At 40.4% G+C, this 27,507-nt stretch overlaps 1 protein-coding gene and 1 non-coding gene across 4 annotated transcripts in view; both read right to left on the bottom strand.

The window, feature by feature from the left end:
- BLMH (bleomycin hydrolase) overlaps positions 1–26,248 on the bottom strand; it is a 45,191-nt gene extending 18,943 nt beyond the window's left edge. The window contains exons 1-10 of one of the 3 annotated variants that reach the window (XR_013406273.1): positions 26,110–26,248; positions 25,609–25,806; positions 22,126–22,235; positions 20,550–20,691; positions 19,547–19,635; positions 18,127–18,219; positions 6,889–7,044; positions 5,602–5,760; positions 5,422–5,489; positions 3,304–4,244 (exon numbers count right to left, since the gene is read on the bottom strand). Coding sequence is in view for 2 of the 3 variants with exons in the window: in XM_015118973.3 (XP_014974459.1) it covers positions 4,127–4,244; positions 5,422–5,489; positions 5,602–5,760; positions 6,889–7,044; positions 18,127–18,219; positions 19,547–19,635; positions 20,550–20,691; positions 22,126–22,235; positions 25,609–25,806; positions 26,110–26,122 (1,146 nt within the window). In the remaining variant the exon portion in view is untranslated. The remainder of the gene's footprint in view (positions 1–3,303; positions 4,245–5,421; positions 5,490–5,601; positions 5,761–6,888; positions 7,045–18,126; positions 18,220–19,546; positions 19,636–20,549; positions 20,692–22,125; positions 22,236–25,608; positions 25,807–26,109) is intronic. The other 2 variants (XM_015118973.3, XM_077970734.1) reach the window with 2 other exon arrangements.
- On the bottom strand, positions 20,818–20,920 carry LOC114673256 (U6 spliceosomal RNA). The gene has a single exon (XR_003723983.2). It is a non-coding gene; the product is annotated as a U6 spliceosomal RNA (small nuclear RNA).
- Positions 26,249–27,507: the final 1,259 nt, after the last annotated feature.

Consider the following 27,507-nt stretch of genomic DNA (forward strand, 5'->3'; position numbering starts at 1 on the left):
ACTCATCATCTGCCTGATTTTCTACTTGGGGAAACCAAATAATGATACTCTCCAAGTGCATTCTTTTACTGATCCAGTTACACAAATATTGAATTTCATAGAAGAGACTGAATGGCAAAGCAAAAGTAAAAAGACCATTTTCATAAACAAAAGCCAGGCAGTTCTACTTTTCTCCTTCTTCCATCTTCATTATTAACATAAGCTCAATTTTTGTCTTCTTAAAGGTACAGTGATACTCATCATGATAACCTTCATTTACAGCCTTTACTACAGTGACACAGAGAGAGACAAGAGGAATGCTCCATTTGGGAAAAGACTTCTCTTTCATGTTTATTCAGGACATTTACTGATGTCAAAGCAACTTAAATCTTTGTAGCATGAGAAAAGCACTGACTCCTGTATTATCGCCTAATGATTTCATCTGTCAACTCCCACTTGCAAATAACTATATGATGAGTCTCATCTATATGGGATTTGGTTCTCTTTGGCTCTGCTAACCCAAACACTCCACTCTTGGCAGTTTTCTTGGATCTCAGTAATTTTCTGTCTCACAAATAGCGCCAACAAACTCACAAGTTTCAGACACCCTTACCTGTACTAATCCTTACTCTTTGCCCCCAAATCCTTTAAAACCATATCGTTATATACTATACATTCTGCAGCTGGCATATATCTGTTTTGGTTTTCTATTCCTCCCACTGTAGTCCAACTTTACTTTCCTTTTAAATATCACTGTTAGAATCAATGTCATCTAAAGCGATATAGTTACTTGTATTCTCAGTCTTAAAATGGTTCCTATGTTTTCCCGTTGGCCAATGAATTCCTGGAGTGACCTAGATCAAATTGTTCTCTGGGTCATCTACAATTACAAAATTATTAATACCTGGAACTCCCTTATAGGGATTCCATGATATCAGCGACAAAAGAAAGAAAATTGTGGAACTACAACCACTAGTATGCATTTACCTCTGTACTATTACTCAAGTGCAGTTCAAACTCGTTTTTGGGATCAAAAACTCTAGTGGAATGAAGAGAAAATGTTCAATATAAAATTCTTGTTAAAATAATATAAATTCTGCTTTATACCATTAGCATGTAAGGTAGCTCCATTTTCCTAAGGAAATAAACCATGCTAATCAAAGAATGGAAGTTCCCAAGAAAATGACAGTGGTATTCATTATTTTTATTTCTGAAAAATAGGAATATTCTGTAAGAGAGACAGAAATGATAAAAAGCAGAATTTCTCTTGGAGATTACAACAGGTATTGTTGGTTTGTTTAAAAGAAAACAAAAAAACTCTCGGCTGGGCACAGTGGCTCAAGCCTGTAATCCCAGCACTTTGGGAGGCCAAGGGAGGTGGATCACTTGAGGTCAGGAGTTCAACACCAGCATGGTGAAATCCTGTCTTAAAAAAAAAAAAAAAAAAATTAGCCAGGCCTGGTGGTGCATGCCTGTAGTCCTAGTTACTCAGGAAGCTGAGGCAGGAGAAGAGCTTGAACCCAGGAGGTAGAAGTTGCAGTGAGCTGAGACTGTGCCACTACACTCTAGCCTGGGCAACAGAACAAGACTCAGTCTCCAAAAAAAAAAACAAACAAAAACAAACTCTATATAGTTTAAAAATTTATTTAAAGAGCTTTAGTTTAGTGATAAAGCACCCTTATTTGAAAAACCTTTTCATGTATTTTATTTATTTATTTATTTATATATATTTTTTTGAGACAGAGTCTTGCTCTGTCACCCAGGCTGGAGTGCAGTGGTGCAATCTTGTCTCACTGCAACCTCCGCTTCCCAGGTTCAAGGAATTCTCCTGCCTCAGCCTTCAGAGTAGCTGGAATTACAGGTGCATGTCACCATGCCCAGCTAATTTTTGTATTTTTAGTAGAGGCAGGGTTTCACCATGTTGGCCAGGCTGGTCTTGAAGTCCTGACCTCAAGTGATCCTCCCACCTCGGGCTCCCAAAGTGCTGGGATTATAAGCGTGAGACACAGTGCCCAGCTAAAAACCTTTTTTAAAAAATTATTTATTTATTTACTTTGGGACAGAATCTCACTCCATCGCCCAGGCTGGAGTGCAGTGGCATGATCTTGGTTCACTGCAACCTCCACCTCCCAGGTTCAAGCAATTCTCCTGCCTCAGCCTCCCTAATAGCTGGGATTACATGCTTGTGCCACCATGCCCAGCTAATTTTTGTATTTTTAGTAGAGACAGGGTCTCGCCATGTTGGCCAGGCTGGTCTCAAACTCCTGACCTGGGGTGATCCTCCCACCTCGGCCTCCCAAAGTGCTGGGATTTCAGGCATGAGCCACTGAACCCGGTCTAAAAAACCTTTTATAACCTAACTTTATGTTTGTTTATAATTCAAATGTGAGAATTTTGTTAAATTGGGGTGATAACACTTTTAAATCACCTTTTGCTATTTTAAAATGGCTTTTCGTGATCTACATAAGTAATGCAAATTATACTCCACACATTCTCCTGGGTAACCCTGAAAACCTGTTTCTTGGTGTGGGAGTCTCGCTAACTACAGAGCTGAGATTATCGACGAATGGAATAATGAGGAAAACAGCTCGCTGGTTTGTAAGACCTCAATCTTTACATTTATTTATGAAAACTACATGAGGATCAGAAATATCAGCATTAAGACTGCCTCTTAAGTTCAGGGCACCTTTATACCATACTGTTTGATCTCATATAAAACTGAGAATACCTCAGAGTTCTACTACTTAAAGCACTAGCCTTATAATTTGCAAGAATGTAATTAAACCTTTAAGACCAAGTTTTGAATATGGAGAGAGAACAGGGATCTTAGATGCTGTGGGGTTGAAAGGGCACCCTTCAAGTGAAGTAGTTGGAAGAGGTGAGAAAAAGGTACAGACAGAAAACGCCATTCCACTCACAATTCTGCATAGAGTATAAAAAACAAATCAGGACTTTTAGATAGGCTAGTTATGAAAATGTGGCATAATAATATGCTAAGATATTTCTAAACATTTTAAAGATCATAAATCTAGTGGATAGGAGAGCAAAAACAATTCTCTATCAAACTATTTTCTAGCCGGGCACAATGGCTCACGCCTGTAATCCCAGCATTTTGGGAAGCCGAGGTGGGCACATCACCTGAGGTCAGGAGTTTGAGACCAGCCTGGCCAACATGGCAAAACCCCATTTCTACTAAAAATACAAAAAATCAGCTGGGCGTGGTGGCAGGCGCCTGTAATCCCAGCTACTCACAAGGCTGAGGCAGGAGAATCTTTTGAGCCTGAGAGGTGGAGGTTGCAGTGAGCTGAGATCACGCTACAGCACTCAAGCCTGGATGACAGAGTGAGTGAGACTCCGTCTCAAAAAAAAAAAGCAAACAAAAAAAACAAACCCAAAACGATTTTCTAGAACAATTTATGCAAGGTAGTTATTCTGTGAGTTTCCAGGAATTAGGTTAGAAAGAGAATATTTTTGCTTGTGGTGGTAAGGAATTAAAGTAGTTCAAGTTCTTCCTTCCTGATGATCCCTGAGCATAGAGGGGAAAATATCTATTTTTACTGACTGGAAGTGAGGAGTTTATTTGCGAAAGATAAAATTTCAGTTGTTTCCAACTGTGTATCCTAGAAAAAGCGGTATTACTATACACACTATTTCACAGGAAATTCAAAATACTTTATATCCAATTTCCTGAAGCTCTGTATATAACTAGTAATGGGTATGGAGTCCACAAATTACTGTTATTGACATTTTACTGCAGAAGAATCTGAATGACAAATGAAGGGAAATCTGAACATACATCATCAAGATATGAACACTTTCAGGGCACATTTTGATTCCTTATAAAGCAGAAGTTACCTTCTCTCAAGTTCCCTTGCTGACTTCTCTTTACACCATGACCTTCCAAAGTTACACAGTTACTTGGTCGTTCCCTGCTGACCCGAATTCTCTTCATAGAAAGTTTCTATTTTTATATTACCTCTAAGCACGCAGTCAAGCCCCAAGTGACGCAGGTACGATGTCTTACTTGGAAACTAACTTTTAACAGAAATCATATACACTATAAATGAAGCTATGTTGGGTAAACAGTCTGCAGGAGAATGTAGATCCATCTGTGCAAACACTCCAGCAGGCATGCTGAGGGTCATACCTTCTCTGAGACAGCAGTGAAGGTCATGGCGTGGGTCATAAGTGACTCACCAAAAGTCAGCCTCTCTGCTTTATTCATGTTCTTCAAGGAGACACCAAACACTAACTCATGGTCATAGCTGTAAAAAGAATGATAGTACAAAATAAAGGGAATATGATCATAGGGAAAACTGGCTTTTGGTTGTAAAAGGAATTCAGAAGAAACTGAAGGGGCTCAACAGCTCCAAATAAATAAGGCTCTAGCTGTAGCTCTTCAGAAAGAATATGGAACATGCAGAACTTAGTCTCTCAGTGGGAGTCCATTCTCTACATGTCACAAGTGTATGCAGGAAAAAAAGGAGATGATTAAACATAAATTCTCCACATCAGAAGCTGACAAGTTTACATTGTCATTGAGGCAAGAAAACTTTTAAAAATAATGAAAAAAGCTTTTGAAGTAACTTCTTAGAAAACTGGTCTCTTTTGAGCTGGTAGAACCAACTAGTTTCTGAATTCATTTAAATCATTGCTGATTAAAATTTAAATAAATAATGCCCAAAATATTGGGGAATATTTTTGCATAAGCACTACACTCACACTGTTAAATACAAAGAAACAAAAGCCAAAATACATGTGAGAGATATCCTTGCGTGTTCTAGTTAGTGTGAGAGACACACTTGGGAGTTGCATCTACCTGCTTTCAAAATTTTTTAAAACTCATGAATTATCTTTTTAGCAGATTTCTCTGACTATCAAGATATTTACTCAACTTCCTACAAGTAACAACTACTTAAAAGTAACCCTAAAATGGAGAATGGTGAACTGTCAAGGAATCCTATATGATTTAATTTACAAATTAACCTTCATTGTCATAAATGACCAGGAGGAATGCTTTAAAGTATGCATGCAAATTAGTCCCACTTGTCACAAAGACAAAATACAAAGCCACTAAAGTAACACAGCAAATGGGAGCCCTGCAAAATCTTTCATTACATTCCCAAATGTACTGAACACATTTACACAGTAGTCAATTATTTTTTTAAAGTGTCTTTCTCATAGAGGATGGCTTTTTAGGAACACTCAACGATTTCTACTCAGATAGAAAGTATTGTGATCTTGATGTCTCGGGTTAGAGTATTTAAGTATGTGGAGTTTCTGCTATGAATCCTCAAACTCTACAGGATGCAAAGAAAGAGACTCGCCGTTAGGCCAACTTTCATCTTTGGATAAACCTCGGCAGAGTCATTTTGTACCAAGAGCACACTCTAACAGAAACAACCCACAAATGACTTTCTATTTTAAATTTCCTGCACTCACAGATTCATGTCACTGAGGCCCAGCTTGCCATTGAAGTGTTTTCCAACATCACAGCCAAACCACACAGCCTAGAAACAGAAGAGAGAGGAAGAAAGTCAACATAAACCCCATCTTCCTATTATACCAAAGAAGTAAAAGATGTTTTAACCCCAATGTGCAAAATACAAAAACAATACCAACCTCTCCATCTTTGATGGAGGCAGCAACCATCTTTTTCAGGAAGTCAATGGGCTGGTTGTTGTATAGAGTTTTTCTCCCTCCAACCATATTGCTTAAGTATTCCACCGTGTAAAGTTTGTTGTACTTGTGCTGGGGCCTAGGGTCATTCACTAAACAAATCTATCGAGAGCAAAAACATATTGATTAGGGCATAAAACCAGGAATGTCAAGCAACACACAGCTCTCCTCTAGGTTCATGTTTGCATCAAGCTCATCATCTCTGCCTACAAGCTAAGTACTACAGCCACATTGTTAAGTAACAAAGAAACAAAAAGTGGCAAAATACATGTGAGAGAGGTCCTTGCTTATTCTGATTCCTGTAAGAGACCCACTTAGGAGACACATCTACCTGTTTTTCCTACTAGCAAGAACTGCTCCAAAAGCAATTTTTTTTTTGAGACAAAGTCTCACTCTGTCACCCAGGCTGGAGTGCTGTGGCACCATCTCGGCTCACTGCAACCTCTGCCTCCTGGGTTCAAGTGATTCTCCCGCTTCAGCCTCCCAAGTAGCTGGGATTACAGACGTGCACCACCACGCCTGGCTAATTTTTGTATTTTTAGTAGAGGCGGAGTTTCACCATGTTGGCCAGGTTGGTCTCAAACTCCCAGACTCAGGTGATCCACTCACCACAGCCCCCAGTGTGCTGGGACTACAGGCGTGAGCCACCGCACCCGGCCCTCAAAACTCATTTTGAAAAATTACATGCACTGAGTAAGAAAAACTGGAGAGCTAATCACAAGGCCCCTGCTCTCAAGTTACAAGACAGGCATCTGCTTGGAAGAGGATCAAGAAGCCAATAAAAGGAAGAGGCTCTGATCATCCTGGTAGGCAGATGAGGAAGACCTAAAGGGAACAGGAAAAATGAAGATTGCTCACTTCAACAAGAGAGTTCCCCAAGGGGACCTCAGTGCAAAAGTGCTCTGACTCCATGGTAAGAAATACCCGATACACTTTCATTGTCTTTGCACTTGAGAATGATTCTGGTCCTAGACAGGAGCGTATGTGGGAATTAAAATCACTGCTGGCTTACAGTTTAAAAAGTCTCTGAAGAGAACACTGGGGAAAGGCTGATAAATCCTGGCACCACCAACTTCATTAGCTACATAAAATACTTCTAAGGAAGTGGGGAAAAATGTTTGCTGTCTAGTTTGATACTCATGCATGCTAACCAAGAATCTTATACCATTCCCTGTGATTAACAGCCATTTGAAAGTAAACAGCCAGTGACTACCAGTGCCATTCACCAACCTTATCTTCCATATTGAAGAGTGGCTTGACATGCTCCCTGTAAAACTCCAAGGGTGTTATGGGGCCAATCTTCTGATAATTTTTATCTTTGTCTCGATACTCCCAGGTGAATGTCTCTGGTGGATTACCCAAACAGATGCACACCACTCGGAATATCTGGAAGAGAGGAGGAGGAAAGGTGAGAAATGGCTAGGGGGAAATGTTATTTTTTTCACCTCTTCTTTTTCCTTAAGCTTAGGAAACACAAGAAGTTAGTGGCTAAATTCAAGCTAAAAATTTCACAAGAAATCTAATACTGCGTCAAAAATTGGAAAGCTGATGTCTGAGATTTGGTACCAGTCAACTTAGGAGTTCTCAAATAAACACTGTGAACAATGCAATTCTGAAATGTTAACATTTAGTGCTTAGTACTTGTCCTGAAAATTAAAACTTCCTTAGCCAAGAATCTGCCTACCATTGATACCCAGCAAGATCTGAGTTGCTGCTCTGCTGATTATTTTTCAAGTAACAAATAATGACAAATTTTATAAATGGATTTCCTTCCCTTTATACATTGATGTTTTCCTTATTACAACAGGTGTCTCTACTTATAGGAAAGTAACTAATTTTTCAGCTGCAGTTGGATGACAATGCCTATTAAAAGTATTAGAAGAGGAGGGCTAGGTGCAGGGGTTCATGCCTATAATCCCAGCACTTTGGGAGGCTGAGGTTGGAGGATCGCTTGAACTGAGGAGTTCAAGACCAGTCTGGACAACGTAGTGAAACCCCATCTTAAAAAAGAAAAAAATCAGCTGGACGCGGTGGCTCATGCCTGTAGTCCCAGCTGCTCAGGAAGCTGAGGTAGGAGGATCGCTTAAGCCCAGGAGGCAGAGGCTTCAGTGAGCCATGATCGTGCCACTACACTCCAGCCTGGGTGACAGAACAAGACCCTATCTCAAAAAATACAAAAATTAGGGGCACATGTTCTCAGGATCTCCTGAGGGCTGAATCATGGTTTAAAAAAAAAAAAAAGTACAAACATTAGCCAGGCGTGGTAGCCTGAGCCTGTGGTCACAACTACTCAGGAGGCTGAGGTGGGCTGACCACTTGAGTCCAGGAGGCAGAGGTTGCAGTGAGTTGAGATCACACCACTGCACTCCAGCCTGAGTGACAGAGTGAGGACCCTGTCTCAAAAATAAAAAGAAGAGGAGTAACTTTTAGTAATAAGGTATAATTTTTTGGGTTGTGAGACAACATATTTTCTAATGATGTCACAACACCTTCAAGTTAACATCATTACAATCCAAGGATATATTTTATATTTTTTTCATTTTATAGAAATGTAAATAAGGCTGGGTGCAGTGGCTCACGCCTGTAATCCCAGCCCTTTGGGAGGCTGAGGCAGGTGGATCATGAGGTCAGGAGTTCAAGACCAGCCTGGCCAACATGGTGAAACCCCGTCTCTACTAAAGATACAAAAAAAAAAAAAAAAAACTAGCTGGTCATGGTGGCACGCGCCTATAATCCCAGCTACTCGGGAGGCTGAGGCAGGAGAATCGCTTGATCCCAGGAGGCAGAGGTTGCAGTGAGCTGAGATCATGCCACTGCACTCCAGCCTGGGTGACAGGGCGAGACTCCATCTCAAAAAAAAAAAAAAAAAAGCAATGCAAAAATAGAAAAAGAGATACACCCTGCACAAGGACAGAATAAAATATTTCATCTTCTATATCAAATGTCCTTCTTTTTAAAAACATAACACTATGATCTGCCTCTCCCTTTTGCATCCACAGTCACCACCCTGATCCAATCATCTACTACTTGCATTATTTACGCCACACATTTGTATCTGCTATCACATTCAAGAGAAACAGATTTTATATTTACCAAGTGTGCCTATTTTGTGCTAGATACTATGTACTTGCTAGGTCCACTTCATTCTCGTAATACCCTCTCAAGGTATATTTCCCTCCACTTCCGCTTCACCTTGTTTTTTCTTCTTTTTTTTAAATCAGAGATTGAGACACAAAGAAACCAAATAATTTACTTAAAGTCACACAGCCAGCAAGTGGAAAACCACAATCTAAACTGAAGTCACATGCTGTCAATGACAACAACAATAAAGTATTGCTCCTTGGCTACAGGATTTAAAAAGGGAAGATGTACTGACTGTCTACTTTGCTGTACTATCCTTCATTACCATATCTCTTAAGCCTCTCAACAAAGATGGTGGATATTATCCCCCTTTTACAGATAAGGAAATCCAGGTTCAGGGAAATAAATCACTTTCCGGAAGTCATAGAGCCAGTAAATGGCAGTATCAGGATTTGAACTCAGGGCTGACTTTAATATGCTGTTTCCAAAGTCCATCTATTTGCCATTTACTGTAACTTTCTAGTTTTCATATAACTTGTCTCTCATAAAAGATTATACACTTCTTAAATATAAGAACCAGATCATGGATATTTCGTGTCCTTTATAGCATCTAGCAATGCTGGCGACATGACATAGATATACCAGCTGATCTGAACATTGTTCCATTCTCCATATCACCACAGGAGAATTTTAAAAGGACTGCTTTTCTCAACTCACGTCCCTGTTGAAGATCCAATGTTTCCTTACTACCTCCCACAACAAATGCAAACTCCGTGACCTAATTCCTTTTTCTTACTTTTAAACTTAGGCGTAACATATGTTAAGTGTGTAAAACACACTAACAATTCGTTTTTTAAAAACATACATATATACCCATGTAACCATCATTCACATCAATATACATAACATTTCCAGGCTCTGGAGGTTCTCTGGTCCCTTTGCTGTTAAATAACCCACAACTTCCACCAGATCACCACTATTTTTACTTTATAACCATTGATTAGTTTTGCCTGTCCTTTAACTTCGTATAAAAGTATCCATAGAACATATCTTTTGTGTCTGGTTTCCTTTGGCTGACATAATGTCTGTGAGATTCACACACATTGCTGTGTATGTGAGCAATCTGTTCTTCACTGCTGTGATTCTATCTTAACAGAAGCAAGTTAACTTAGAGAAGAAGTTATGCTTGCCTGTTGTTTTGTTTTGTTCTGTTTTCCAAGATAGAACCTTCCTTTATTAAGATTTACTGTGTGTGTTATGAGCCTGAACATCTGGTCATTAAACCATCTCTCTTTTAACATTATATCCTCAAGTTGGTTTCTACCACAGAAAGGAGGCAGAGTATCACATAAGCAACTGTAATTGAGTTACTCTAGCCAAGGATTAATGAGCTCTGTTTGGGATTCATAGTCATTTTGCATTTGCTCAGTGCCAAGACTACAAATGACAACTTTAGGCATCTGTCATTATGAAGAAGACATTGCCACTGGTAACTATGGTCAACTCAATGGCAATGAAGGTGTACAGTCAGAACATACTTAGATTAGAAAGGTTTTAAAGACCTAAATGATGTGTATTTTCAACTAGTAACTATTGTTACATGTGTATCTACATGTAGTAGTGGAATCATTTCGATCAATTCTCAGTTATCCAAGGGTGGTAAATTCAGCTCAGCCAGGCTCTGGCCAAAAAAGGAGACACAAGGCCAGGCCCAATTAAGATGAAGATAACTAAGTGAATTTCTGTTTACTTTTAAACATATTCTAAAGATAAATACAAATGTTTTACACTATAATTTGCAAAATACCTTATTATGTACTTGACTCCCTATTTAAAGTAAAAAGGGTTAAATTCCTCCTTCTCCCAAATAAATAGAGGAAATCTGCATTTCTGCTATCTAAATGAATTCTACAGTGAGTCCTTTTGTAAGACAATACTTATGCCCTTCACATATATTTTATAAATCTGAATTTTAATAGATATAATTAAGGCATAAGTAAGGATAAGGGTGATATTTCTTTCTTTTAGATTTTAGTAAAACTTTGTAACTTGAGATATGCTGCATTGCTTTATACTATTTGTTTACTATGACTATAAATTATCCAAAGTCATTAATACTTAAGTCAGTCTGTAACACTCTGTAAGGAATATCTGACTCTGAGCCAAACAACACTAGTTAATTAAATAAGCTCCCATTAAAAAAAAAAAAAAATGCTCTGAAGAATAATTTCCATGGTCTCTGATACTAGATTTTTTTGATAAGAGACTCTGCAGTTCTGAAATAACATTCCCTGGGCAGTGAGCTTTAGATATCCAAGTCTGCTCTCTGGTGGGCAACACTGGAGTGTCACCTGCTTCTCACAAGATCTATTTGGCATTCAGCACAGAAAAAGATGCTGCACATTGAACACAAGAGATTATATTGAATTGAATAAAATAAGAGTACAACCACATCCCTCAGAATATAATTACACATTAAATTAATATTAAAACCAACAATTAGCCCATTTAGGGAAATGTATTTGTGACTTTAATTGAAATTGCTCACTTCCCATCCCAGTACTTCACATCTTTTCTCCTTTACTTTTCCCCATTGCACTTATCTTCTGACACATTATACGTCTTATACACTTGTCTTTCCCTACTAGAACATCAACTACACAAAGGTAGGTATTCTTTTCCGCGTTGTTCACTGTTCAATCTCCAATGCCTAGAATAGTGTCAGGTACATATATTAAGAAATATTTACCGAACACATGACTCCTTTTTTGTGGGGGGGAGCAGGGGACAAAGCCTCACTCTGTCACCCAGGCTGGAATGTGGTGGCATGATCTTGGCTCGCTGCAACCTCTGCCTCCCAGGTTCAAGCGTTTCTCATGCCTCAGCCTCCCAAGTAGCAGGGATTACATGCATGCGCCACCCACCATGCCTGGCTAATTTTTTGCATTTTCAGTAGAGACAAGGTTTCGCCACGTTGGCCAGGCCAACGTGATCCACCGGCCTCCCAGAGTGCTGGGATTATAGGCGTGAGCCACCACGTCCAGCCCCACATCCAGCCCCGGGCACTTTTGTCATTTCAAACCAAATTTAGAACCAAACTGATAAAGGGTGTGGACTTGGAATATGGACTTTCCAAAATGGTGGAAAGCTGAAGGCAAAGATATACATGGCTCAATGACACCTGGCAACAGATTCTGCTCTTCCTCAACTCCTTAAACAAATAATGATGTGATCCTATTAATTCTGAATCTGGTTTAAAAAGAACAGAAGCAGCCAATGTTTCTAATTATTCCCTTAAATATAGATTACTGAGAAAGGTCCCCTAAACTTGTGATATAAGTCCCAGAGTATAAAGGACAGCCTGCCCAAAATTGAGCTAAATTTTTTGATTGATGGAGACCCTTCGCTGATACCCTGGGGGCAGGTGTATGTCAAGGGAAGCTATGCTGAGTGCATCTGTACTTGTCTCTTGCGGCCATTTGTCTTCTGATTAAGATTTTGTATCTTTAGCTAATTAAATAGGGAACTTAAACTAACCTACAACAATGTGGATTATATATAGTCCCTTTCTAGCAACCTATAACTGGAAAAACTGCAGCTGGTGCCAGAAAGGTCCAAGCCCTATTTCCAGTTTAAACATATTTCATAAGAAGGTGAATTATAAAGAAGGGTCTTTCCTCTCAAGTCTCATTTTATAAAGGAGCTCCATTGTAACCGATCTCTAAAAATATTTTCAGGCCAGATGCAGCGGCTCATGCCTGTAATCCGAGCATGTTGGGAGGCTGAGGTGGGAGGATAACTTGAGCCTGGGAGGTTGAGGCTGCAGTGGGCTGTGTTCGTAACACTGCACTCCAGCCTGGGCAACAGAGCAAGACATTATCTCAAAAAAATAAAAAAAATAAATCTCTCTAATGGAGGATCTGTTTATTTTAAACGACTTGCTGAAGTACAACACGGTAAAAGAAGTGGAATCCGGAGAGAAAGGTAAAAGAATGAGACATGAAATAAGGGGAAAGAAAGTGTAGATCCCAACTTAAAGACAAATGATACAGGACTTAGTTAATTCCCATACCCAAGACAGACATCAAATGAGAGGAAGAAGGAAAGATGCAGCAGTTGAGAGTAAGGCATAAATCTTAGAAGCCGGAGAACCTGAAACAGTTTTTTAAGGCAGCTACAGGCAGACACAGAAAGAAGGAGAGGTTAGAATAGTAAGGTAGTTCGAAGATGACAACCAAACTACTTGAAAGACAGCAAAACTTCATGTCATTCTTCTGCTCAAAAATCTTCCTGACTTCTCATTGCCTGTTGAACTGGGGCGAACTCTCATGCTAGCACTCTAGGTTCTTATTATCTGTGTCTAGTTTCACCTTTCCACTGTTAAGGCTAAAAGATTTCAGTGCTTGACACCACCGCAGAAGAGACAGATTCTTAAGTCTTCATTTGTATTTGCAATACTGGGTTGTTGAGAAAGTAGTACAGTCAAGTCTAAAGCACTGTAAAAACATTAGTTACTTCTATTATATAAAATGCAAAGCCCTACAATCATTTACCCCAACTTATTTTTTAAGAGACAGGGTGTCACTCTGTCGCCCAGACTGGAGTGCAGTGGTACAATCATAGCTCACTGCACTCACTGCAACCTTGAACTCCTCGGCTCAAGTGATCCTCTCGCCTCGGCCTACCATGTAGCTAAGATTACAGGCACGCACCAACACATCCAGCTAATTTTTTCATTTTTTTTGTAGAGATGGGGTCTCTCTGTGTTGGCCAAGCTGGTCTCAAGTTCCTGTGCTCAAGTGATCCTCCTGCCTTGGCCTCCCAAGGCACTGGGATTATAGACACGAGCCACCGTGCACAGCCTACCCCAGCTTTTTTCAGTTTTACTGATGGAGAAAATAGTCTCAAGGGTAAAACAACCTATTGATCAAAGAATAGAATGCTCACGAGAACACTAAAGCAGTCACAGAAAACAGCTCAACTCTGAAAAAGGTTCAGTGCCGTGGGTCAATGAGCCAGTTATAGGAGAGAAGGAGTAAGGAACCTACCTTAGTGACTATTTATTCACAGAGGAAGAGGAGAAGGGAAGACAGCTCTCTACTACTTTCTGGTAGGGAATGAAGGAAGGGCAAAGACCTGTTTGTTTTTTGTTTTTTAAAGTAAAACACCTAAGCTTGCAAAAGCAGGCAAAAAAGCAGATGCCTTCTGGAGGCATTAAATATGTTTTCGGGCACAGAAAGACATAAAAGGGTACACTTTAAAAGTATAGGCACTTCTGTGATGTTAAAGGGAATGAACTCATATAGATGATAATAGTTAAATGATCTTGAGATTACTTCTAGAGGTGTTTATATCAAAGAAAGAAACAGAAATGTGGACTATCTGGCCCCACCCCACACCTACTGAATCAATCTGCATCTTAACAAGATCCCAAGGTGATTCATGTGCACATTAAAGTCTGACGGCACTACTTTAGACCACATCTACTCTTTCTCTCTTCCAAAACCTTGCTTCTTCAATTATTATTTCTCTCATTCACACCTGCTATCCTTTTCTACACATTGGTTCCCTCACACTGCCCTAATTGCCAAAAAGCCTTCTTTCCTATCTGTAAGTCCACCCTTCAAGATCCCAGGACGTTATCCCAGTACTTTTCCTCGTCCTCCACATCCAGTTCATCAGCAAGTCCTGACAGCTTCACTTCCAAAATATATCCTGAAAAATTTTTTGTTTCTGAGATGGGGTCTCGCTCTGTCACTCAAGCTGAAATGCAGTGGTGACAATCATAGCTCACTGCAGCCTAGAACTCCTGGGCACAAGTGATCCTCCCACCTCAGCCTCCTTCTAGCATATGCCACCACATCTGAACATTTTATATATTTGATGTTAAAAAAATATTTTTTAATCAAAGATGTCTTTAAAATAAAAATGCAGATAACTAGGTCCTATTCTCAGGGAAACTGACTTTGTGGATCTGGGACAAGTTAGGCCTATATATTGTTTTTAATAGCTGAGAGCCACTGCTATAGAATTTCCTAAGTCAATCATAATGGCTTCTTTTCCCTTTTTGTGGCACCGACAAATATTGTTTTTGGTCTTTGATTGACTGATTGATTGATTTTTAGAAATGAGGTCTCACTGTGTTGTCCAGGTAGCACTTGAACTCCTGGGCATGTGGACTCAAGTGATCTGCCTTAGCCTCCCAAGTAGCTGGCACTACAAGTGTCACAAAACAAAAAAGAGAATTCTTTTTGTTACAAAACAAAAAATTTACAAGTGTTACCACCATGCCTGGCTATGTTTTGCTTTTTAACAGACAAAGTTTTTTTGTTTTGTTTTGTTTTTGAGACAGAGCCTTGCTCTGGCACCCAGGCTGGAGTGCAGTGGCACAATCTTGGTCTCTGCCACATGCGGGGTTCCAGTGATTCTCGTGTCTCAGCTGCCCAAGCAGCTGGCATTACAGGCGTGCACCACTACGCCCAGGTATTTTTTTCGTATTTTAGTAGAGACGGGGTTTTGCCATGTTGGCCAGGCTGTTCTTGAACACCTGGCCTCAAGTGATCCACCTGCCTCGACCTCCCAAAGTGCTGGGATTATAGGCATGAGCCACTGCGCCCAACTGAGAACACATTAATAATCTTAAGGGGATCTGCAGGCTAAAAAAATGGACACTGAGATAACATTGCAATAGAGGTAACCACACATCTCCAAAACAAATCTGCCTTGCCTGTCATCTCAACAAGCAGTCTACACCTCACTTCTCAGTAAGAATGCCTTTAGCATAAACACATTTTATTCAAAGCTATCTGAGCTTCATGGTTGTTGATTAAGTCATCATTTTGACTTGCCTACAAGGTTACACAAATCATAGGTACTAATTTGTGGCTTTAAAACTGCAGCTAGATTCTTCATTACCAAAGAGTCAGGTTCAATGAAAAGAAGTCATCTGGGGGATTGTAAAAATTTTAAAACCTTATATACAGGGCCACGCATGGTGGCTCACACTTTATAATATATGCAATCTTTGAGAGGCTGAGGTGGGAGGATTGCTTGAACACAGGTGGTGGAGATAGGCCTGGGAAACATAGTGAGACTGAATCTCTACACAATTTTTTAAATAAATGAGCTGGGCATGGTGGCATGCACCTGTAGTCCCAGCTACCTGGGTGGCTGAAGTAGCACTTGAGCCCAGGAGTTGAAGGTAATAGTAAGCTATGACTGCGCCTCTGCACTCCAGCCTGGGCAACAAAGTGAGCTCTGTCTCTAAGGGGGAAAAAACCCTTACAGAATTCTGTAGTAAATAGTTTAGGCAGAATCATTAAGTAAATAATCCTATAAAATACTCATACTCAGGACTTGGTAAAGTTGGATGTTACTATTTCTCAGAGGCAGGAGTAGGGGAGGAAAAAAACATGTGAAACATATCTGCCCTAATTCTTATCAGCCAATTACCATGCTCTACAAATGATGAGGACATCAATCTTAGACACATCATTAGTTCAAAGATCATTAAGCAAACATCAAAGGCCAAAAGGATGCTTATGATCTACAGCAAGTATTATCTAGGCCCTTTCCCATAACTGTTTGCAGAACCCTCATTCCTACTATGCCCCCATCTTTTTTTTTTTTTTTTTTGAGATGGAGTCTCATTCTGTTGCCAGGCTGGAATGAGCGGCATGATCTCGGCTCACTGCAATCTCCGCCTCCTCGGTTCAAGTGATTCCCGCCTCAAACTCCCAAGTAGCTGGGACTACAGGCGCACACCACCACACCTGGCTAATTTTTTGTATTTTAGTAGAGACGGGGTTTCACCATGTTGGCCAGGATGGTCTTGATCTCCTGACCCTGTGATCCGCCCGCCTCAGCCTCCCAAAGTGCTGAGATTGCAAGCGTGAGCCACTGTGCCTGGCCCCCACCATCTTAATCTAACCCTAAATAAAGGCAAATTATGTAGCAGATATAGCCTCTGCAAGACAGATTCCCCAAAAATCCAATAAGGAAAATATTTCAGATCCTGAACTGAATCTCAGACAGGTTTACCTAGGATCACAGACTGTTAAGTAAAAGAGTCAGAATTTAAACCCATGTATGTCTGACTCCAAAGCCTATTTTTTTCCTACTATACTAAGATGCCTCTCTTCCATAAGAATTTAAGAGATAAAAATGAGATTATTTAAATGCATTTGGTAAATGAAATTTCTGCATTCGTCCACTCAACAAATATTTAAGAAACAGCTATTGTGTCAAGCACTAGGCTAGACATGTTAAACATGAACGGAGTCTTTAGAGCTTAAGGAACTTGTCCCAGGATATATGGCTATTAAGTAATGAGAAGACTAGAACTCAGATAGCCTGACTTCAGAGATTACACCCTCCACTACTCCACTATGCTGCGTCTCTAAAATTTAAAGGAAAACAGGAGTGAAACACTGCGTGTTTTCCACCGCAGTGGAAAAAAAAGTAGGCCATTTTAACTCCATAGTCTTGAAACGAAGCCTAATTAAGGGCCCACTGGCTGACAAACATTTATTCTTTCCTCAAACCAATTTCAGTTTTATGCATATTCATTCTGGACATGGATAGTATTAATAATAAAGATTCTTAACTGTCTTGATCATAAATAATATTACCACCACATATTTTAGTGATTTTTACATTTTCCAAAATGTTTTTACATACATTATTTTAACAAATATAACCATCAATAACTCCCTGTCTTTATTTCTACAGAAAGAAGCCAAATGTTCTGGCATCTATCCAACATCCCTTATATCTCTGCCTTTCTAGCTTAATTTGCTACCCATCATACTGACAAAAGTTATGTTTCAGCCACACGATTCCCTGAAGGTTCTATCTCTGTTCATGGCACTGTTCATATAATTCCTTTTGCCTAGAATGGTCTTGTTATCTACCTGGTAAATTCTGACTACTCTTTCAAGAGCTATCTTCCCTATGAAACCTTCAGCTCACTGAGCTAGTCACTTCCTGCTCTATGACCACCAAATCAGTTTTACACATCTAGCATAGGATTTATTCTAATTATAGATGTGTTTTTCCCAAGAGACTGAGCTCTTTAAGAGCAGTGACTATGTCTTTCTCACCTGTTTCCTCAGTGCCAAACTCATAGAGCGTATTTAGCATTTATGAAATGATAAAAGAATGATTATACAGACCACTCAACCAGCCATTAGAAAACCTAAGCCCAAGTCCTATACTAAAAGGCAAAGTAAGTTTTAATCTCAGTTTTTTCAGTGTAAAATAAGTAATTTTCAATTCAACTAAATGTTCGTTGCCATGACTAAAGCTTCCTAATCATTAGTTTAATAGATGGGAATATTCTGAGAGTTGTTTAGAAGGGTCACAAAAAAATCCAAATTTTGTTATTACCTCCTCCATCATGACATCCTGTGTGGCTGAGATTTCTCCTTTGGTTGCTCCACTGTGTACCAGGTTCCGTAGTCGTATACAGAATTCTCTCATCTATGACAGAAACTTATTCAGCACTCCAACAGTTACCCAAATTCAATCTAAATGAGTCTCATAGACCAACGCAAGTTCTATTTTGAAGTATAACTCAGGCCAGACCCGTGGCAAAGTTCATAAAGGCAAATGTGTTTTTCTTCAACTTGTCCACTTAAACACATAGCTAAAAATGCTTTCCATAAGGAGCAAAGGCATACATTATTCCTCCAAAATACTAGATGGAACTGCTCCTGCTCTGCAAACATCATATAAAGATGTTTTATGTGTCTGGGCATGGGGAAAACACATGATTACATAATGCCTATCACTCAGAAAAAGCAGGAGACAATTATGCCACTATGTTACTCTAGTAGATTTTTACTTAAGAATTTCAATAGCTGTCCATTTTTCCTTCTCTGCCAACTGACTATGACTATGGTTATGCCAGCCCCCAATAAAATTTTCATTTTTTCATTTCATTTTTTCACTAAGATAAAGGTGAGTCTGAAATTTAACCGCAGTGCTAAAGAAGCTGTTGCTCTCACTTCAAATGGAATCAAATGTCATATTATTAATGATCTTTTAGCCTTTCGATAAAAATCCCCAGCGTTTCCAGGGTGGAAAATAGCCCACTTCTAATGTTGGGGAGACACACCTATAGTTTATTTTAAAATGTAATCTTTCTCCCAGGGAGATGAAAAATCCAATTTTGGCCTCATGGATTAGGACAGCAGATTCTGGCAACTCCTAGTTCTCAAAAACGAGGCCTGGCTAGAAAAGCAGCATCCCCGTAGGAATTATAATTCTCCTCGGGAAAACTGGTTATGTAGAGAAGACACAATGATTCATTAAGATAATGAAGCAAATAAAAAGCAGTTCAATAACTACAACAAATCTTTAGTGGGTGGATAAACCACATTGATGTGGTCTGGGGAAGTCTCAGAACACAGCACACTCTTTAAGGAATCTTGCGAATAGTTCTTTTGGTTTTACTAGCACATAAAGCAGTTCTAGTCCACCTCCACTGGAACCAAGTGAGAGACACAGCATCCTGAGTGCTTGCGGCCAGTATTAATTGGACATGGGACTTTATTTCCTAACTATCCCCCTAAGAAGACATTAACATCAACAGAAATAAAAGTGGAAGTTTTTTAAAAGCAAAAACCCTCTAATATTAATTATTTTTAAAGTTATTATGTAGCTACATTGCTTTTGACAGACATTGACATCAATAGTTATCTTGTACACAAACAGTATACACTGAAATACCCAGGAACCCCTTCTAAAAAGTAAGTTTTAAGGAAAGTACACTAAACTCAATCCAACCCTGCTTCATATATTGTACCTTGTGATTCAGAATATCATTCATCCTTCTGGTTGCCTCTGTTGTATAAGATTCAGGAAAGCATTTCTTAGGGATAACACCATATTTTTCTAAAAGAAAACAAATTTCAGTGTTAAATAAGGTAAAAGATTAGAAACCCTGGCAAAAATAGTGATTGTTTCAAAAAATAGGCCATATTTTGCTGGCTTAATTCAGAAAATCTTATACTTCATATTATTAAGCAGGGTTTTTTTGTTTTTGTTTTTTTTTTAAACAGAGTTTTGCTCTGTCACTCAGACTGGAGTGCTGTGACACAATCCTGGCCCACTGCAGCCTTGAATTCCCAGGCTTGGCCTCCTGAGTAGCACAACTATGGCGCATGATACCATGTGCAGCTAATTTTTTTATTTTCTGTAGAGACAGGGTCCCACTATGTTACCCAGGCTGGTACTGAACTCCTGGGCTTGAGCAATCCTCCTGCCCTGGTCCCCCAAAGTGCTAGGATTACATGCCTGAGCCACCTTACTCAGCCTAAGTAGGTTTTTAATGTGCATATTTATCTGTCTATGTTAGAATTAATTCTATTCTTTTTATCTACTATGCTTTGTCATTTCTCAGCCTTTTGGTCAAGATGAAGTGTATCTATCATACTTTTGTGAAGTGCTCAGCATGATGAGATTTCCCCAAAAGATGTTTTGAAGACATTTTAAAACAGCTACAGTTTTCACGTGTTTCCTGATTACATCAATGGAGAAGAAAACAATTTTTTCATGGAAAATTAGTTCTACTTAATACTACCTTTTCTTCTCCAACCCATCCTTCACAGTAGCTCTCTCCTTACTCCTCATTTAAGAAAGGCACTTTATAGGTGAGAATGTGAACTAAAGGTTCTCAGAAATAACGATATAACCTTCTTGGAGACCAATTCTACTCTGTACATAACCACCAAAGAAATGGCCCATGTCTAACTACAGGCTTACTTAATCACGCTGAGTTTCAGTTCCATTAAAGAAAGAACTTTTACCAACAATATTGACAAGCATATCCCATTGGCCACCATCATTTGCAGGGTTCATAAGCAAAAACTGCACCAGCCTCCCATCCTCAGGCTCCTTTCTCTGGGCTGTGTCCACAAAAGCGTTCAAGAAGAAATAACAGCGCTCAACCTAAAGAGTAAAGAAAGTTAAATAAAATTAAAAGAAAAAAGAGTTAGTAATTTTACTGGCATTATCAACAGAATGGGAGTCTTGGAATTACTAAGGAATCAACATAATAGTTTTTTGTTTTATTTTTAAAAACATGAACCCTTCGTGAATTTACATGTCATCCTTGTATAGAGGTCATGCTCATCTTTTCTGTATCACTCCAGTTTGGGTATTTGTGATGCTGAAACAAGAACCATAAGTATTTTTAAACTAAAATTGGTAAATAAACATCAGTATCTGACTTCATCAGAATATGTGAAGTTTCTTATACTTGTGTATGTATTCCAATATATTGCGTATATGTGTACAGTGTTTACATTTCAATGCTAAAACAAAACCTGATATCTAAAGTCTTTAATCAATAAACATTTAATGAGCACCTATGTAATATATATTTTGTTTATTTATTTATTTATTTTTAGACAGGGTCATGCTCTGTTGCCTAGACTGCAGTGCAGTGGTACAATCTCACTGCAGCCTCAACCTCCTGGGCTCAAGCAATCCTCCTACCTCAGCCTCCCAAGTAGCTGGGGGGACAGGTGTGCACCACCACACCTGGCTAATTTTTGTATTTCTTGTAGAGACGGGGTTTTGCCACGTCCAGACTGGTCTCGAATTCCTGGGCTCAAGCAATCCTCTCACCTCAGCCTCCCAAAGTGCTGGGATTACAAGCATGAGCCACTAAACCAGGCCAGTAATATACATTTTGAAGATTAGGAAATGGAATATGGCCAGGAGTGGTGGCTCACACCTGTAATCCCAGCACTTTAGGAGGCCAAGGCAGGCAGATCACTTGAGGTCAGGAGTTCGAGACCAGTCTGGCCAACATGGTGAAATGCCCTGTCTCTACTAAAAATACAAAAATTAGCTGGGCATGGTGGCATGTGCCTGTGATTCCAGCTACTTGGGAGGTTGAGTTGAGAGGACGGCTTGAACCCGGGAGGCAGAGGTTACAGTGAGCTGAGATTGTGCCACAGCCCTCTAGCCCAGGTGGCAGGGTGAGACGGTCTCAAAAAATAAATAAATAAATACATAAATAAATAAATAATGAAATAACATTATTTACTGTTTTTCAGACAAGTACTTGAGAAGGGAAATTAGGTCCTAGAAAAGAACAAATAACCTAAAAAGATGTTAAAAAGGGAGATACACTGAATTGAATATTGAATATAAAATTTAAAATTTTAAATAGACAAGCAAAATATAGCCACCTACCAACCAAAAACAGTTCTTGCCTTTGAAAGAGTCAACTTTTGATACTCTGGAAGTCAGAATAAAAGGTGTCTCACCCATTATGAAAGGGCAGGGTATAAATGGAAAAGCAACAAATGAAGAGGCAGTCTCTACCAACGCTGAAATCAATACAAAAAGAATCTTGCCAGATCCGTCCCCTACCTTGTCCCAAAAAAAGAGGTAAGATTGACTAAACTCAAATTCTTCAATATTTAATTTTTTCATGAATGGAAGCCTCATAACATTCAGACAAGAAAAGATCCAGCATCGCCCTGAAACAAGAAAGCACATCAAGAAATTATGAGGGTTCACACAGACTGCACTGCTCCAACTGTTATTTCCCACCAATGAACTCATGACAAGATCTGGACAATTCAGAAAGAGTAAATCAGAAAGAGCAGAAAAATTAAAAACAAAACAAGAAAGGTGGTAATTATTATTAGCAATATATGTGCAAAGGTTTAATATCTTTAACACAAAAACACTCTTTACATATAAAATAAAGAATCCATTACATATCACCCAAGAAAATCACATTAGAAAAAGAAACATAGCTAGAAAACTGTGAACAGAGACCACAAATAGATCATTCAGTGGCCAAAAAAGATACAAATGACAAAGAAGCAGTTGTAAAAGTTAATGATAAAGACACCTGTTAAGTGGGGAAAGATCATTTCTTATTTCATTTGGGGAAATAAACATCATTATCAATCTCGATAGGAATCTAAATAGGCATAAAATACCTGAATGCAATTTGGCAGTACCTAGCAAAAGCTTTAAAAAGTCCCTACCCATCCGGCGGTGGCTCACGCCTGTAATCCCAGCACTCTGGGAGGCTGAGGCGGGTGGATCACCTGAGGTCAGGAGTTCGAGACCAGCCTGGCCAACATAGTGAAACCCTGTCTCTACTAAAAATACAAAAATTAGCCGGGCAAGGTGGCGAGCACCTGTAATCCCAGCTACTCAGGAGGCTGAGGCAGGAGAATCACTTGAACCCAGGAAGCAGATGTTGCAGTGAGCCGAGATGGTGCCACTGTACTCCAGCCTGGGTGACCGAGGGAGACTCCGTCTCAAAAAATAAATAAAAAATAAAAAACCCCTACCCTTTAATCTGGAATATGCGTTCCAATATGCTTCAATATAGGGTGATTGTATATGCTTCCGTATAGGCTGACCTTAACGTAAGTCAATACTCCATTCTCCTAGTGATAAGCCAAAAAAGTGGAGATATTTCCCTAACTGGATTTTATAAACACTTCGAAACATATAGGAATAGTAAATTGTCTACCCATAATATTTTAATAAATTTTTTTTAGGAGACAGAGTCTCACTCTGTCACTCAGGCTGGAGTGCAGTGGTGCAATCTCAGCTCGCTGCAAACTTCGCCTCCTGATTCTCATGTCTCAGCCTCCTGAGTAGCTGGAATTACAGATGCGTGTCACCACACCCACCTAATTTCTGTACTTTTAGTAGAGCCAGGGTTTTGCCATGTTGGCAAGGTTGGTCTCGAACTCTTGACCTCAAGTGATCCATCTGCCTCCGTCTCCCAGAGTGCTAGGATTACAGGCATGAGCCACAGCACCCGGCCAATATTTTATAAATTTAAATATATACTTAAAATCATGTTAACATAAATTGATTTAGAAGTACTGTTTTTCCTACTTCACATTTCATTTCCACACTGATTCATACTCTTCACATGTACCTAGCCATCAGTGTCTGTGCCATCATTAGATCCACTCTTTCAGTCAGCACACGTCATCTCTCTTCCTCTAGTATGTTTGAGTCAATGTTTTGAATCCATGCATGATGCTGTCCCTGAAAATTCTATGCCAAGCATCAACTATATAATCAGATTCTTCATTTGTCCTGTATGTGTATAATCACAAACTCCATTATCACCACTTCCTGTTCTGACTTACATGATCTTTAAAAGGTCTATTTACAATGATATGCAACATCAATTTATTCTAATTTGTCGCCTTTTAAAAAAAGCTGATTCAATCAAAGGATCTCTGTAAGCATGCAAAGGTAGTACGCATCTGAGGTTTTTCAGAGTAACGTCTTCTCCAAATTGTACTCTACTTCAAAATAAAGTAACTGAGAGCGCCCACTAGAAAAATCCTTTAAGGTCTTAAATATAGGGAAATTATCTCTTTTCTGAAGGAAAATTCTGAGGGAAAATCTTTGACTTGTATTGGGTATAACTTTTTTACTAATATGAAAATACGTTTATAATATATTGGTAAGTGAAAAAGATAGGTAGCTTACATAACAATGCATAAGGTATCAATCCACATTACACACACACACACACACACACACACACACACACACAGACCTGACAAATATACAGGAAAAATATTCACTTGGTATTTGCAAATATTCTACATTAAACAAAAATAATTTTGTAACAAGAAGAAAACTCTAGTTAACTACAGTGTTTTTTGAAAGTCACCAGTGCCTTACTATTAGTCTTTACCTTAGATTTACCTGTATGTCACCTCTCTTCTATATGCTATATATTTCTAGTAGAAGGGATCTGGATGCACTGGTGATGTGAAAACTGCATGAAAATAAACTACACAGCTCACATGCTATTTGGATCTTTTGTATATAAAAGTGACACTGCAAAATGTGTAAGACCTGACCTGTTCCCTAACAAGTCACTGCAATCTAAACTATGTAGGACCACTGTGACATTACTAACTGTATCATCTGTAGCCTGAGAGCCCATACCACTCCAAGCACTTTCTTCTAGAGCAAAACATTAATTATTGTAAGGTCTTGATTTTTTCCTTAACATTTAAAAAATCAACTTTATTCAGGTAAAATGTACATACAATAAAATGTACTCAAGTTAAATGTGTGCTTTGTGAGTTCTGACCGACTCTAAACAAGCACTGATGTGCTTCCTGTCCATATAGATAGACTGGGGGTCTTCAAGTAGATAAAGACTTTAAAAAAATCCTTTTAGTACAATTTTGTTGTGAGAATGTGCTCCTTATTTAGATTGTTGGATATCCAATCTTTCACTATACCTGTTTTTTTTCTGAGAGTGGTGCTAGAAAGCAGATAGCAAAACGAGACTTCTTGACTAGTAAGGCATGAGAATAGAACTTTTTTCTGTATTACAAATTGATCTACTGGTGGGAACTGAGCCCATCAGCACATTAGCTTCAACTGTAACCAAGAAACAAATTTAAAAGTAACATCTGATGACATTTTAATGTAATTACATTGTGTCTTTTCTATTTCATAGTATAGGGCCTTCAGGGCGTTTCTGGGGAGTCCTCCAAGGATATGAACCTTTTCACATATTCTGTTTTGTGACCAAAACCATGTATCTCCAAAACATGGGCTACAAACCACAAAACATCGGAACATAATATAGTCAATTACACTCAAACGTATACTCGTGGACATGTCACTTTAGTATTCTAACCACATGTGCTAACAAGCCACAGAACACCAAAACAAACCACATTGGTAATGTTCTTAGACCTGCCTGTACCTGTGCCTCACTCTCTAAGAATTTACAACCAGTTCTTTCAGTACGAATTTAAGACCACTCTCAAGTAAGACACCAAAATGGGACGCTGTCAGGAAGGTCAAGGAAAGTATGGGAGAAGTTGAAGCCCACACCTGAGCTCTTCTGGTTGGTGACTGGCTTGCCCTCCTGGGACACCGCGTGCTGGAACACATGCTGCGCGCGCTGCACCGTGGCCCGCTTCAGACAGATGTCCAGCAGGTCGTGGGTGGTCCCGACATTCTGGGCAAGTACGAACTGGGAATCAGAATTCAGTTTCTGTATCAGAGCAGCTACCTTCTCCGAATTCAGTCCTGTTGGGAGACCAAAACGGGATTTTAACGCCAAAAAGAGGGGGAAGAGGGCTGATCTGGGGCTCCCGCGTCCCGGATCTAACTTCGTAGGCGCATCCTGGGATGCCCGCTGCAGCGGGGAAGCCCATGAGCTGCATCCTCCTCCAAGGCGCTGTCTCCCTCCAGGCCGCTCCAGCTCGCCCCGAAAGCTCCCTCCCCGCCATCGCCCAGGGTCCCAGCCCCCGGCCTTCCCCGCCGCCGGGCCTCACGGGGACCGCGGAGCTCCTCCAGAGAGGACCGCGGCGGGGGACGGCGGCACCTCACCCGCGCTGCTCATGGCGCCCACGCTGCCCGGCGGCGTAACGGTAGCTTCCAGGGTCCTCGGGCGAGCGCCGGGGTTGCGCTGCGGCTCCCTGCCTAAAGCGCCGGACCTGCCTCTCGCACCCGGAGCGCCGGAAAAAGGAAACCGGCTTGGTGGTGGCGGCGGGGAGGCTGAGGCCGGGAGAAACGGGGTCCGCGGAGGGACAAAACTCCCCCCTCGCGTTGCTGACTCAGCGCCGTCGGGGCTGGCCCCGCCCGGGGGAGGGCCGACGGGGGCGGCCTCGCTGACGCGCCGGGTCAGCCAGTGCCGGGGGCCCGAGGCCGCGCCTGCCCCCGCGCACTACCGCGCAGTTGCTCTGCGAGGCAGGGCGGTGCCGGAGCCCTCGCCCCCTGGGTTCCCGCCTCCGGGCCGCGCGGGCGCCCTCTCGGTATCAGGCCCGCTCCGAGGAGGGAGGCTGACGTGTTCCCTACGGGCCCAGACCCCAAGTACTCTAGCATCGGGGAATCGTCCCCAGGAATCCTTGTGAGAAGCCAAAAGGGAGCTCGAGGCGGGAGGGAGGAGCTGAGAGGTCCCATAATTAAGCATCAGGCTTAGGACGGGTCACAAGGAATGCACCCGAAGGCTCTTCCTATAGGCTTCGTTTGCTGACCAATCACTGCATTCTCAATGGCAACTGGTTGCTTGGATTCTCGTCAGAAGCAAATAATTGTCTTTGAGGGGAAATTGGAACCAAGCTCTTTCCCACCCACTCCAAAGCTATTACCAGAGTTCTACAAATAGACAGCTGCTCATTTCAAGAACGCTACCCATTTGGTCTTAACGGAGTTCACGAGTGTCTCCTGTATAGTCCAGCATGTCCCGTTGGGTTTAACCTAGGAGGATGACAGAGGCTAGCCTTATGCCTCAATATTGTTTTGCCGAGTTCTCTACAAAACTAACTGATGCTTCCCCCTCTAGGCTTTCAAGATAACAGTTTCCCAAAGTTTTGAGATTGTAAAAACCTTGTTTTTGTTGATTCCGTTTTTCATGCCCCGAAATCTCAGCCCTTAGTAAGATGTTGGGCTAGAACCCAAAGAGGGTAAAACAAAAACACTGAAACCCTGTATCTGCTATTCAAAACAATAAGGTTTTGTGTGTGTGTGTGTGTAACCTAGAATCTAGGTCTTCTTAGGTTGAAAACCATCGCAGTTCTAAGGAACTCTGATATCTGGAAAAATCCATACTGAGGCACCAGTCATTCAAGAAAGCACAGTTTCTATGTCCCTAGAGAGACTCAGCTAAAAATTGGGGCTATAACATAGCAACTATTTTAAGTGGGCCCATCAACCATCGTATTCTGAGGTTCTTTCAATATCTGAAAAAGAAGAGGCTGAGAATTATACAGAAAGAAATCACTGGTC

The sequence above is a fragment of the Macaca mulatta genome, chromosome 16, assembly GCF_049350105.2.
Source record: "Macaca mulatta isolate MMU2019108-1 chromosome 16, T2T-MMU8v2.0, whole genome shotgun sequence".
NCBI lineage: Eukaryota > Metazoa > Chordata > Mammalia > Primates > Cercopithecidae > Macaca > Macaca mulatta.